The sequence below is a fragment of the Aotus nancymaae genome, unplaced genomic scaffold (genome assembly GCF_030222135.1).
Source record: "Aotus nancymaae isolate 86718 unplaced genomic scaffold, 86718_ANA_hifiasm-v0.15.2.pri h1tg000075l, whole genome shotgun sequence".
Lineage (NCBI taxonomy): Eukaryota > Metazoa > Chordata > Mammalia > Primates > Aotidae > Aotus > Aotus nancymaae.
In genome coordinates, this window is record NW_026988490.1 from 3,506,545 (window position 1) to 3,521,721 (window position 15,177).

At 43.4% G+C, this 15,177-nt stretch overlaps 1 protein-coding gene across 4 annotated transcripts in view; it reads right to left on the reverse strand.

Moving 5' to 3' along the window:
- Positions 1 to 15,177, reverse strand: part of HERC2 (HECT and RLD domain containing E3 ubiquitin protein ligase 2) — a 205,901-nt gene that overhangs the window by 133,093 nt on the left and 57,631 nt on the right. For all 4 annotated transcript variants that reach the window (XR_010339213.1, XM_064367822.1, XM_064367824.1 and 1 more), the window contains exons 15-20: positions 13,446 to 13,697; positions 10,733 to 10,926; positions 6,679 to 6,879; positions 4,269 to 4,497; positions 4,048 to 4,172; positions 3,118 to 3,296 (exon numbers count right to left, since the gene is read on the reverse strand). Coding sequence is in view for 3 of the 4 variants with exons in the window: in XM_064367822.1 (XP_064223892.1) it covers positions 3,118 to 3,296; positions 4,048 to 4,172; positions 4,269 to 4,497; positions 6,679 to 6,879; positions 10,733 to 10,926; positions 13,446 to 13,697 (1,180 nt within the window). In the remaining variant the exon portion in view is untranslated. The remainder of the gene's footprint in view (positions 1 to 3,117; positions 3,297 to 4,047; positions 4,173 to 4,268; positions 4,498 to 6,678; positions 6,880 to 10,732; positions 10,927 to 13,445; positions 13,698 to 15,177) is intronic.

Below are 15,177 nucleotides of genomic sequence, written 5' to 3' on the forward strand. Positions count from 1 at the left end.
AATAATTTTATAATGTATCATACTTATCCCAACAGATTGTAAATATTACCATTTCAACATGAAATCAATATAAGAAAAAATTACTAAGATATTTTTACACAGGTCATTTCACATTACATCCTCAAAAGCCATCAGGGTAGCTTACACATGTAGCACATTTCAATTTGGACAATTTGCAGTGAAAACAGCTGATCTGCACTTAGACTCATAAAATACACAGTTGACGAAGTAGACTCACATAGCCAAGTTATTCCAAACATAAATGCTTTCTAATAATGAAATCAAGTTTTTAAATCTGCATTTTAATTAATAAAAATTAAACAGATAAAATATTCAGTGTCTCAGCTATGCTGAACACACTTTAAGTGCTGATCAGTAAACTGTGTGAGTGCTAGCCAGACTGGCCAGCACAGGTGCAGCTGAAACAGCACAGCTGCAGGTGAAACAGGCCAGTCTCTCTCAGCCATCAGGAGACAAGGAAAATGGGCACTGCCCTCATGAGAACAAGGGACCCACAACAAGAACCCTGCACTCACCCACTGCCAAAGACACCTTCAGCCCATGACACAGCCTCCTCAAAAAAGGGAGAGGCATTCAAGAACTTAGTAAAGCACCTCTGGAAGATACTCACTTTAAAACGTTGCATATAACTTTACATTTTAATGACAAAGTTTTGAACATTCATTTTCTCATTCGATTCTTAATTAACTCTGCAAAAGTACACAGCTTTTATTCTTACTCCCATAGTTAGTGCGTTGGAAGTTCACTTGTGTGAATGAGCCATTGCAAAGAAAATTTTCTGAGAACAAATCCCAAGCTCCTTCCATTAACACCAACTATAGTAAGCTGAGTTTTTATTTCCATTTGTTTAAGACCAGAATGTGTGAAATATGCATCATTAGATTACAAAAACAAAAACAAACATCAGGAAAATATTTTTCTTTTTTTTTTTTTTTTTTTTTTGAGACGGAGTTTCGCTCTTGATACCCAGGCTGGAGCGCAATGGCGCGATCTCGGCTCACCGCAATCTCCACCTCCTGGGTTCAGGCAATTCTCCTGCCTCAGCCTCCTGAGTAGCTGGGATTACAGGCACGCGCCACCGTGCCCAGCTAATTTTTTGTATTAGTAGAGACGGGGTTTCACCATGTTGACCAGGATGGTCTCGATCTCTTGACCTCGTGATCCACCCGCCTCGGCCTCCCAAAGTGCTGGGATTACAGGCTTGAGCCACCGCGCCCGGCCAGGAAAATATTTTTCAAAACAGCATTTACTAAAATCTATGATAGAAACTAGCTCGAAAACTTCCTGTTTCAAAATCTTACTGTGTGTCCACTAAGTTGGTTTTTCTGGCTGTGGACAGCAGGCCCACCCCATGCCACAGGCCCAGCCCACGCTGCAGGCCCACCACGCCCCCATGAACAGTCCAGCTGAGAGCCGCAGCCACTGCCCAGGGCCCCCTGCTCTGTGCTAGGCTGCCCGAGCCAACGTGCCAGGGCTCTGCTTTCTCCATGTGCAGAAACTAAAACCAGGAACCTGCGTTTACAAAAAGCAAGATTTTTATTAAACAGAGGTACAAATACGTTTCCTTTTCTAATAAATCTCGTTCATGAATCACCTTGCTTTTTTGCTTTTCTGTAATGATCATTTTTAGACAACACTGTCTGACCGTTTGGCCTCTGCCAACGTGAGCCTCTGTTCACAGGCTGAGTCTGGCCTTCTAAAACAATGCTCACAATTCTTTCACATTGGCTTTAGTTTTGAAAAGAAAAGTTATCTTACAAAGTAGTATGTATAACTCTGTAATACATAAAGTATGGCAATGATACAACCAGTTTTAAAAATAACCTTACCAGGAGGATTTTTATTTGTATCCACCTGCTTATTAATAAGAATCTTTGTACATGTTTGCTGCACACCCCAATTTCTCTTCAGTGAAAATCTTTTGAATATCATCATACCCTCCAACCTCTCCTCTCACCTATATTTAAAAGGGTCTGTTCTTTATCCTAAAATCTACACTATTTCTTCAATAACCAAACAAATTTTTGAGATCCTTGTGCTAGATTTCACTATCTTAATATGAAAACCAATAATTATGAATTAAAATACAATACAGGCCGGACACAGTGGCTAATGCCTGTAATGCCAACACTTTGAGAGGCCAAGGCAGGTGGATCACGCTGAGGTCAGGAGTTCGAGACCAGCAAGCCAATATGGTAAAACCTTGTCTCTACTAAAAATACAAAAATCAGCCAGGCATGGCTGCGGATGCCTGCAGACCCAGCTACTCCGGAGGCTGAGGCAAGAGAATTGCTTGAACCCAGTAGGCGGAGGCTACAGTGAGCCAAGATCATGTCACTACAATTCCGGCCTGGTGACAGAGCAAGACTCTATCTCAAATAATAATAATAATAATAATAATAATAAGTAAATAAATCGGCTGGGCATGGTGGCTCACGCCTGTAATCCCAGAACTTTGGGAAGCTGAAGTGGTCAGATCACATGGGGTCGGGAGTTTGAGACCAGCCTGACCAACAAGGAGAAACCCTGTCTCTACTAAAAATAAAAAATTAGCCAGGTGTGGTGGCGCAAGCCTGTAATCCCAGCTACTCGGAGGCTGAGGCAGGAGAATCGGTTCAATCTGGGAGGCGGAGGCTGCAGTGAGCCAAGACTGTGCCATTGCACTCCGGCCTGGGCAACAAGAGCAAAACTCCATCTCAAAAAAAAAGAAAAAAGTAGCCGGGCGCGGTGGCTCACGCCTGTAATCCCAGCACTTAGGGAGGCCGAGGCGGGTGGATCACGAGGTCAAGAGATCGAGACCATCCTGGTCAACATGGTGAAACCCCGTCTCTACTAAAAATACAAAAAAAAATTAGCTGGGCATGGTGGCGCGTGCCTGTAATCCCAGCTACTCAGGAGGCTGAGGCAGGAGAATTGCCTGAACCCAGGAGGCGGAGGTTGCGATGAGCCGAGATCGCGCCATTGCACTCCAGCCTGGGCAACAAGAGCGAAACTCCGTCTCAAAAAAAAAATAAAAAAAAAAAAAAAAAAAAAAAAAAAAAAAAAAAGAAAAAAGTAAATAAATAAAATATAATACATCTAAACCAAACAATTTACCTAAGAAGCTGTTGTATGAGCTGAACCAGAGGCAAACACTGTTTGCCAGAAGACTCATAGATCCCCGTATTAATAAGGTCTTTATCCAATGGAGTCCTGCTTCTATGAAATGTTGAGGCATTCGCTTCCTGTTCATCAATTTCTTTTTCCTTCTGTGCTTCCTTTTTGGCTTCAATATCCTGTAATTCATAAACAGAAGTTGGTTACAAGTGATCTCATGAGCAGGTGTGAAGGCACCCAGGCTGGCTCAGCCCTGATCCCAGTGCCAAGTTATCCCAGCCTCTGTGTGCTAATGCACACACCTACCCACAGGCCTCCACCTGCCCTGTTGGAAACCCCAACTCAGTTTTGCAGTTTCTAAACAGTGCTTTCTTTTTACAGATCCAAGGCCCAGGATGCCTCAGCTGATCGTCTCCAGCCTCCTTCTGGGAAGTCCCTAAAATCTTGAACCCTGCTACTGGCTCTCACACACACCCAATGTGATCTGCCCCACACACACAGCATCCATCTGCTTTGTAAGTGTGAGTGAATCTGAAAATCATTCTCTGAGGCAAAACAGGAAAGAGTATATACTATACAGTTATGTTTGTGCAACATTCAGAGCAGGCAAAATAAATCTCATCTGAGGGAAGGGGAGTATCCTGGCTGCAAGTACCAAGGGGCACAGGGATCTTTCTGGGTGACAGAAATGATCTACATGATGAACAGGTTACCTGTTAAATTCACTGAAACAAACAACATGCAACATTTTATCACAATTAAATATCTCGATACTTTTTAAAATTCGTACATAAAATAAGTTAATTAAAAACAGTACTTGGATGTGACTAAAAGTTTGGTGTTTTACTATTTTCAGTTATCCTCCACGTGTGTGTGTGGCATTTCTGATCTCAGCTCACCACCAGGTCAGGTGTGCCTCTAAGGCCATACCTGGATCTCTGCAGTAATGGCTGCATGTAAGGCTGACTCCAACCCTCCATCAGCCATCAAGCTGCCCACCAGAAGATCAATCATGAATCGACGACCTGGACTTATGTTCACGTCATTGCCTGAAACTGAAATAGACAAAGTGTGTGTGCCAATCTGAGTGAAACAGCATCTCCTCCCAGCATCCTGACCCACAACCTCTGCTGTTCCTTCCCCAGTCCCACCTGCACAGGGCAGGAGAGCAGAGAGTGCCCGGGCCCGCTCCTCCGCGGTGGGCAGCAGCACAGACCAGCCACTCTGCAGCACGGCCTGGGCAGCTGACTGCACAGTGCCCAGCACACCCGCGCTGCTGGCTAGGGTCACCACCGTCTGCTTCAGGCTGTTCAGGAGGACGCTGCCCAGACCTAAACCAAGGAATTCCGGGTCAACCTGGTGACTAATGGCAGCATGCAACTGAAAGGAGAAAAACAATTTTCACTTAGAACCCCTAAAAAGGAATGAATTTCAAAGTCTTATAAACACTGAGTAAAACTCAATTTGAACTATTATTTAAATAGACAAAATAACTTCTCAGTTTATGTATTTTTAAAAACTGGACTAAAAAAACTCTTACCCACAACAGTTGAAGTATTTTCTAAGAGGAACTCTTTTAACTCCACTATAAACATGTATACAGAAAAGCTCAAGATCAGCAGAAGAGCTAAATAACTAGCAACAACAACCCCCACCCCTGCCCCAACAATCTGCACCAAACACAGAAATAACGGCTACAACGTCACCAGAAAAGTTGCCACAGTGCTGTAATACCAGCACTTTGGGAGGTCGAGGTGGGACGATCACTTGAGCTCAGGTGTTCAAGACCAGCCTGGCCAACATGGTGAAACCCATCTCTATAAAAAATCAGCCGGCGTGATGGTACACACCTGTAGTCCCAGCTACTTGGGAGGCTGAGGCAAGACTTGAACCTGGTAGGTCAAGGCTGCAGTGAGCCAAGACTGCACCACTGCATTCTAGCCTTCCAGCCTGTGTGACAAAGTGAGACCCTGTCTCAAAAAAAAAAAAAAGCTGCTAAAAATTAGATTGCAGAGCTAAGAGTACACAAGGAAACTCTTCAAGCACAAAACCAAAACTCACATGGGCACACACAGCAGGAGTCAAGAGTCCTGGGCTCTGAAAGCAAAGCCAAGCCGTTGGCCTTCAGAACTACCTCCCACATGGGAATGCACACAAGGACCCACTGAACCCGAGCTTCCTGCAGATGGCTGGGAACCACTCAGAATCACCTGCCTGTCAGCCAGCCATAGCCAGGAGGCAACACACTGCCTGTCCCAGGCTTTGGATAGCAAGAGACCCTACAGAAATCAGAGAGCCAGCCCTGCCCAGTGAGTACAAGTGAAATCAAAAGCATACCACCCATGTAGGTGTAGGTATGACAGGTCAGGAAATGAACATCAAAATTCACCTAGAGTCTGTGAAACCCACAGAACCCCAGAGAGGCAAATGTAAAACCATCCTCTGGGACACCTCGACAGCCTAAGACACACACAAGGCCATGCTCCACGGCACTAACCAGAAGAGAAACATCACTGCAAACCAGAAGGGGCAGCAAACACCTGGGGCACAGCCACGCAAATGCCATGACGCCACAGGTATGGTGGTAAACGAGTGCTACAAAGGACACTGAGGAGGAGAAGCGTCTTCCAAACCTTCGCTCATTGCATTACCGCAACTAAATACTACATTCAGCTGTGTGTATCCCACAAGCCAGGGCACAAAGGGGAAGGGCTGGAAAAGGGACATGATGGGTTGTTACACAGAAATCATTGTGTAATAAAAGGGAAAATTACTATGAAGAGGAAAACTTGGTTCTTGTTATTAAGTTACAGGGTTTTATTACAAAGACAAAGAAAATATGATGATCGAAGATTTCAGCTTTAGTTTTACAAGGGAGAAGACTTTTGTGGCTTTTATTTTGACCCTAGCTATAACCTTCACGGTGAGGAAAGGAAGGTAATGCTGTAGGGAGCCAAGCTTACTGAGTAGATCAAGCTTGTCCAACCCACAGCCTGAGGACAGCCCATGGCCCAGGAGGGCTTTGAACGCAGCCCAAAGTAAGCTTTCTTAAAACATTATGAGATTTTTTTTTTTTTTTTTGCAATTTTTTAAAGCTCATCAGCTACCGTTAGTGTATTTTATGTGCAGCCTAAGACAATTCTTCTTCCGGTGTGGCCCAGGGAAACCAAAAGACTGGACACTCCTGGAGCAGGGTTTTCACAGCACAGAGGAGAGGCCGGCCAGCACTGCTCTCTCAGCTGAGCACTGTCTCTCTCGATCACCTGTGATCTCACCCAGTCATTTATCCACACACAACAACAGTAAAACAGTAAGAATGCCAGCAAACTGATTACAGCACCATATACACTCTTCCTGCATGCCAAGACTGCCTTCCAGGACAAATATAAAGGAGTCAGATCAAGTTTTTTAAGCCTCACGCACATTATTAGCGTATTATAAACTTACTTTACAATACTTCACCGAACAGGCTAAAACCCATACCCTTCAAAACACGTAAGCCTTCTTCCAAATCCCGAAGGCACTTATAAAGGGAGCAAAAAGAAGAGAAACCATGAATACCTGAAGTCGCAGAAGATTCAGTGTTGCCACGGCCATGCACTCTTTCTCCTGGGGTGGGGGCCAGTCCACGGAGCCATCCATTCCCTCACTTACTTGCCGCAGCAGGAGATCCAGCTGCTCAAAAGTCATTGAGCAAATGTCCACCACAAAAGGGACACGGAGGCCAATGGACCACTCAGAACACGATGACCAAGCAAAGCTCTAACAGGAAACACAAGATCTAAAATGAATCTTCCAAAGGAGTCACAAGCATGTGCGATGGAGCTGCCTTATATTATTACCTATCATCCCTCCAACTGCCCACTCCAAAGGCATTCACGGTGGTCTAGCTCACACACTATCACCTTCCAATTTTCCCACCCACTAGCCCCATCTCATTTGGTCATACCTAGAAAAGTAAAAACATTTCTTAAAGTCTTTTCACTCTCAAAATGATTAATGCACATTAACGAATGGCAGTGAGGATCTCCATCCACTTGAAGTGGTATAATAGTAACTCTAATTAGACAATGAATTGTTATATGCATATAATATACACACTACCCTTCATAGTACAAGTATGAGGGAACAAGTAATCAGCAAGGATCTAGAAGAACTGTAGAACACCATCAATAAACTAGATCTAATTTATAGAACACTTCACCCAACAACAGCAAAATACATGTATTTTTTGGGCACATACAGAATGTTCACTAAGATAGAACACATCCTTAGACATAAAACAAATCTTAACAAATTTTTTTTTTTTTTTTTTTTTTTGAGACGGAGTTTCACTCGTTACCCAGGCTGGAGTGCAATGGCGGGATCTCGGCTCACCGCAACCTCCGCCTCCCGGGTTCAGGCAATTCTCCTGCCTCAGCCTCCTGAGTAGCTGGGATTACAGGCACGCGCCACCATGCCCAGCTAATTTTTTGTATTAGTAGAGACGGGGTTTCACCGTGTTGACCAGGATGGTCTCGATCTCTTGACCTCGTGATCCACCCGCCTCGGCCTCCCAAAGTGCTGGGATTACAGGCGTGAGCCACCACACCCGGCCTTAACAAATTTTTAAACAATGAAATCATATACAGTTTGTTCTCCAACCACAATGGTATTAGACTAGAAATCATTAACAGAACAATCTGCAAACACTTCAAAATTAAACAACATACATAATAATCCATGGGTCAGGCAGGGCTCAGTGGCTCATGTTTGTAATCCCAGCACTTTGGGAGACCGAGGCAGGGGGATCACCTGAGGTCAGGAGTTTGAGACCAGCATGGCCAACATGGAGAAACCCCATCTCTACTGAAAATACAAAAAAATTAGCCGGGTGTGGTGGTGGGTGCCTGTAATCCCAGCTACTCTAGAGGCTTAGGCTGAAGAATCACTTAAACCCGGGAGACAGAGGTTGCAGTGAGCCAAGATCACACCATTGCACTCCAGCCTGGGAAACAAGAGTGAAAGTCCATCTCAAAAAAATAATAATAATCTATGGGTCAAACAACAATTCTCAAGAGAAATCAGAAAATATTTTGAACATAAATGAAAACATACCAAAATTTGTGGGTGTAATTAAAGTACTGCTTAGAGGAAAATTTATAGCATCAAATGATTATATATTACACAAAAAGACAGGTCTAAATCAGCAATCTAAGCTTCCACTGTAAGAAACTAGAAGAGTAAAGTAAACGCAAAACAAGCCAAAGGGACAAATGGCAAAATAAAAGCAGAAATCAATGACCTTGAAAGCAAGAAACCAAGGGAAAAATTAGTAAAACTAATAAAAGATTGTTCACTGAAAAGATCAACAAAATTGAAAAACTCTAGCAAAACTGACAAAGAAAAAAACAGAAAAGATACAAATTATCAATATCAGGAATGAATGAAGGGACATCACTGCAGACCCCACAGACTTCGGAAGGTTAGTAAGAGAATACAAAGGAAAATGTGACACACAAAAATCAGACAACTTAGATGAAATAAAGCAATGTCTGAGTTACACAAACCAGGAAAATCTCCCTAAAAACAGTAGGTAACCTGAATAGTTCTATATCTGTTAAACAAATTGAATTTGTAAAACCTTTTTTTTTTTTGAGATGGAGTTTTGCTCTTGTTGCCCACGCTGGACTACAATGGCACAAACCTGGCTCACTGCAACCTCGGCCTCCCGGGTTCAAGAGATTCTCCTGCCTCAGCCTCCGAAGTAGCTGGGATTACAGGCATGCGCCACTACACTGAATTAATTTTTTGTATTTTTGGTAGAAAATATAGCCATATTAGCCAGGCTGGTCTCAAACTCCTGACCTCAGGAGATGCCTGCCTCAGCCTCCCAAAGTGCTGGGATGACAGGTGTGAACCACCCCGCCTGGCGTAAAATCTTTTGAGAAAGAAATCTCCAGGCTCACATGGATTCAAAAACATTTAAAGAAGAAATAACACTGATTCTACACAATCCCTTACAGAAAATGGAAAAGGAGGGAACACATGCCAATACTTTGTATAAGGCCAGCCTTCCCCTGACAGAAAGTCAAATAAGATAGTATAATACAAAGAAAGAAAATCACAAACCAACATCCCTGATGAGCAGCAACAGAAAAACCCTCAACATGTCAGCAAGTCAAATCCAGCAACATAGAAATAGAACAGAGCCGGGCGCGGTGGCTCACGCCTGTAATCCCAGCACTTTGGGAGGCCAAGCTAGTGGATCACTTGAGGTCAGGAGTTCAAGACCGCCCTGGCCAACATGGTAAAATCCCATCTCTACTGAAAAAAAAAAAAAAATACAAAACTTAGCCAGGTGTGGCAGCACACGCCTGTAATCCCAGCTACTCAGGAGGCTGAGACAGGAGAATTGCTTGAACCCAGGAGATAAAGGTTGCAGAGAGCTGAGATTGCACCAAAGCACTCCAACCTGTGTGTCAAAGATCCTGTCTCAAAAAAAAAAAAAGAAAGAAAGAAAAGAAAAAGAAAAGAAAACAAAAACAATGAAATAGAGTAGTAAATTCTGGCCAAGTGATGCTTATCCCAGTGACACAAGGTTTGGTCAGTATTTAAAAATCAGGCAGGGTTCACTGTCTCATGTCTGTAATCCCAGCAATTTGGGAGGCCAAGGCAGGCAAATCACTTGAGCTCAGGAGTTCAAGACCAGCCTGGCCAACACAGTGAAACTCCATCTCTAAAAAAGAAACAAAATTTTTTTTTAAGAAAAAAGTAAAAATCATCAACATAACACACCATACTAACGCACTAAAGAAGAAAAACTGCATGACCATTTCATTTGAGAAGATCAGAAGCATTTAAAAATTTTAACATCCATTCAGGACTTTTAAAAAATCTTCTAAAAAGGGGAGTTAACGAAATTGCCTTAGGCCAGGCGCAGTGTCTCACGCCTGTAATCTCAGCATTCCGGGAGGCCAAGATGGGTAGATCATGTCAGGAGTTCAAGACCAGCCTGACCAACATGGTCAAACCCCGTCTCTACAAAAAATACAAAAATTAGCCAGACATAGTAGCACCTGCCTGTAATCCCAGCTACTTGGGGGCTGAGGCAAGAGAATATTTTGATCCCAGGAGGCAGAAGTTGCAGTCAGCCAAAGATGGCACCACTGCACTCCAGCCTGGGTGACAGAGCAAGACTCCATTTAAAACAAAAAAAATAGAAAGAAAGAAAGAAACTGCCTTAATCTGATAATCAGGCATCTACATAAACAACCGCAGTTAACATCACTGTTGATGGTGAAAGACTGAATTGCTTTCTCTACAGCCAGGAGTAAGGCAGGGTGCCCACTGGCACCTTTCCTATTCAGCTTCATACTGGAAGTCCTGGCCAGGGCAGTCAGGCTGGGAAAAGACGTAAAAGGCAAGCAGGTTGGAAAGGAAGAAATGAAACTGCCCCTCTATACAAATAGTATAACTGTCCATGAAGAAAACCTAAGAAACTGCAATGAAGCTCACAATAAGTGAGTTTAGCACAACTGCAGGACATAAAAACAACACACAAAAATCAGCGGTATTTCTACACGCTGGTCACGAACAACGGGAAACCGAATGCTACAAACTCTACGTTCAGTACCTGGGCAGGCCCACAGGCAATTCCCACTATGTGTTTGGTGTCCAGTCCCGGCAACGCTGCAGGTTCTGGCTTGGTCACACGCAAGGTGTCAAAGTGCTGGCACTGGTCGTTGCTCCCCCAGCTGTGGACCTCGCTGTCCTCAGTCAGAGCCAGGCAGTGGGTGGAGCCTGCAGCCACATCAATCACTTTCTTCCCTACAAGGAAAGAGGATGCATATGCAGCTTCAAGCCTTCGACTTCTGTTGCAAGAAAGATATTTCCACTAGGCCATTCAGGTCAGAAAGCTTATAATATTAAATTATTGAGGATAATCTGTTACTTTAATTAATTAAGGACAATTCATTTGCTTTGGGTATGCTATTAAAACTCCTGTATTCTGTCAGCTACAATTTGATAGGACCAACAGCCTACAAATACCATAATGCTAGGATATGAAAAGGATCTGTTCTTTTTCTCCTCCTCATTCATATTTTCCTTCAGAAAGAAACAAGGTGTTTTTAATTAACTATTAAATAATATTCTCCCACCCCAGATATAACAATGCACAGTATATTTTTCACAGAGGAAGGTTTCCTAAGAAAAAAACCATTGTTCACTCAGAGTTACGTGATGTAAATATTAAAAACTTTTTTTTCTATTTAAACACTTAGCAAAATATTGTATTTTTCCTTGCTGGTAAATTTAACATGAGCAACAGAAAGGGTATTTCTCAGAAATGTCAACATATAAAATAATTCAGCTGAAAAACTATACTACAGTAAGGGAAACAATTCTATCCTAGGAACTTACCATAAGTTAACATCAGCAACAAAAAAGACTTTTATCAACATGAATTTAAATACTCTCAAAGTAAACAATTTCTGTATCTAATAACTGTAGCTGCTTTCTTTTACTAATGGAGGGGAATATAAACAAGAAGGCAAATGAAATTCAAGTACCATTCAATGACACACAGTAAAAATAAACTTATTACTCTGCAACTTATCTCAGAAGCTTACAAAATATTAGGGCCAAGCCGGGCGTGGTGGCTCATGCCTGTAATCCCAGCATTTTGAGAGGCTGAGGTGGGTGGATCACAAGGTCAAGAGATCAAGACCACCCTGGCTAACACGGTGAAACCCCGTCTCTATTAAAAGTATAAAAATTAGCTGGCTGTAGAGGTGTGCACCTGTAATCCCAGCTACTAGGGATGCTGAGGAAGGAAAATCCCTTGAACCCAGGAGGTAGTGATTGCAGTAAGCCGAGATCATGCCAATACACTCCCGCCTGGTGATAGAGTGAGACTCCATGCCCCCCCAAAAAAAAGAAAAAAAGAAAATAATAGGTCCAGGCGCAGTGGCTCACGCCTGCAATCCTAACACTTTGGGAGGCCGAGGTAGGCCGATCACAAAGTCAGGAACTGAGATCATCCTGGCCAACATGGTGAAACCCTATCTCTACTAAAATCCAAAAAAATTAGCTGGCCATGGTGGTACATGCCTGTAGTCCCAGCTACTCGGGAGGCTAAGGCAGGAGAATCGCTTTGAACCCAGGAGGCGCAGGTCGCAGTGAGCTGAGATCGTGCCACTGCACTCCAGCCTGGTGGCAGAGCGAGACTCCATCTCAAAAAAAAAAAAAAGAAAAGAAAATAATAAATACGGTATGAGCACACAAAACTCTTAGTCATCAAGATATTAAAATGCTTTAAAATAAAACTAATGGGGAAAGGAACTGGTAAGTCTCACTTAAAAATCCCACTTCCAAACCCACTTGATAAAGAAGCAAACACACAAATAATGTATATAGTACCAGGACCCAACAAACTCTAGCCCCCACACAGAATGTGGCCCAAGGCCTGCTTTGTGAAGACATCTGTGTTGGAACACAGCAGGCCCACCTGCTTAAAATACAAACTGCCCACCCTTGAGAGAGAGAACCCTTAAGAGTCCATCTGATGTACCTCTCACTGCCTTCTCCCTCCTTCCCTCCTTGCCTGCCCTTCACCAGCTCTCGAGTAGGATGAAGACTATCTCCCAACCACTAGGCCAAGTGGTATGGAAAATCCAGTTTTACCTCAGAAAAATCCTTCCATCATCATAGTTTTGATATTCCCCCCTCCCAGCTTCCTATAGCATAAAAGAATACCCTAGTAACCATAAAAGAATTTCAGGGTCTTCCTGTAGAGGCTCCCATCCTCATCGCCCACACCGACAGCTCACACTGAAGGCTCCAGCACTCATACCTACATACCTTGCCTTCCATCTGTTCCCTCCAACTACAGTGCATGCTGGACACCTTTGCAACTGAGCAAGCAGGAGTCCACATGAGAGTGCCCCAGGTGGACCGAATCCCACCTCCCAATGTGGCCCCAAAGCACAGTGCACACTCACGGTCTTGGCGTGTCTACAGCACAAGTACAGGTGACCTCACCACACAGAGAGAACCCTTAGGGAGTCCAGCCTGCTGAGTGATGAATGGGTGCCTGCCACAGAAAGTGGCAATGTTTGTAAAACTGAGTGGGCTTCAAATTGTTTGGTAAAAATAATTCAAAGTCACCTTTTAGTAGACACACCCACTTTCCAATTAGTATCAATACCTATACCAAGATGGCAGTAAAAGTTTCCAATGACAGTCTATCCATGAAATGTCAGCTGAAGAACATAAAATCTGTAAACTTCAAAAGATTACTAAAGAAACTGTCCCGAAGGGTTTTAAAAGTTTCCGTTTGCACTCACCTTGCAAGCCTTCTAAGAGTTTTGGATAACGAACATGTTCCTCTGTTCCGTGTCCAAGTCTCTGGTTGTCACCTTTTCCCCAGGAATACACTTGGCCATCTTTAGTCAAAGCAATGGAAAACTGACTTCCACAGCGGACTTTGACCACGTCCAAGTCTTGAAGCTTTTCAATCAGCTTTGGCGTTTTGCAGCCATCACTGCCACCTCTGCCCAATTTCCCATAGTCACCATCTCCCCAAGACCACACTTGCCCTAAAAATACAAATGCATTTAAATAAAAACAACAGTGCATTTTAATGAAAAATTTTAAATGACTGAAAATAACATAACGAAAAAACGCACACTAATCAAGACCACCGATGTACATAGTTAACACTCCAAGGGTGGCTACTGAGCAAATGAAATCTAGTTGACACTTGAGGTTGATACAGAAGCAGTAAAGAAAGGGAAAGCTGAGTTTTCTTTTTGTTTTCATTCCATGAAAAACAAAGTCCTGACTCTGACTAGCCTGGGCTCCATGTTAACTGCTTCACAGAACCAAAGGCCCACTGCCTCCGTAACACACAGTAACTGGGGCCCAGCACACTACAGACGCCGTGGACCACTCTCCCGTTTGCCGGCCTGCTTCTGTTTCCACCGTGCTGCCCGCTGGTCACCCGTACCACTGTATGTGCTCCCAACTGCATATATCAGTGTAAGTATGTAAGTTGATCAAATATTACATAAAGGGATAAAATGCAATTGCAAAAGTAAGTATTTTTATTTTTACAGTGAAAACTAAGCTGAAAACTTTGCCAAAACTTAATGAGAGCGAATTGCTAAAAAACAAAATTGTTAGGCTGGGCACAGTGCCTCGTGCCTGTAATTCCAGCACTGTGGGAGGCCGAGGCAGGAGGATCACTTGAGCCCAGGAGTTCGAGATCAGCCTGGGCAACATGGTGAAACCCTGTCTCTATCAAAAACACGGAAATTAGCCAGGCACAGTGGTGAACATTTATAATCCAGCTGAGGCACGAAAACTGCCTGAACCCAGGAGGTGGAGGTTGTGGTGAGCCGAGATTACACTACTGTACTGTAGCCTGGGTTACAGAGCGAGACTCTGTCTTTTAAAAAAAAAAAAGTGAAATTACTTACAGGTAAAAACTATAAAAGATCAGGAAAAAGAAACCAGAAAAGCTCTCAGATTGCTCCACAAGTTCCCACATTCTATTTTAAATAACTAAGCCAAAGATAGACAAATATTTTCTTCAACGATCAAATGGTAAATATTTTTAGCCTCTGTGGGCTTCCTGTCTCAACTACCCAGCTATGCCACTGTCACAGGGAAGCAGCCACAGGTAAGACATAAATGAGTGGGCATGCCTGCATGCCAACACAACTCTATCTGCAAAAACAGGCCAACCCCGACCCAAACTGGAAACTGCAGATGACACACTATTAGTGGTCAATGAAAGCAGCACGGCAGACCTGAACGCAGAGATCAGAGCGTGTACTTTCATATGCTGTGGTCAAAATGATGCTGTTCACACACAGTCTGCCTGGTGATTTCCCACTGTCCCCCCAGGCAGTCACCTCAGAAAATCACAGCGTAAGCAGGGATACTTCCCTACAAGATCTGCACCAAAGAAACACCAGTGTGAGGAAGACAACATCCACAGTCCTATTCAAGGCATTTTACTCAACATACCATCACAAAATTTTACCGAAGTAGCAACTCTCGGTCTTAAAAAAT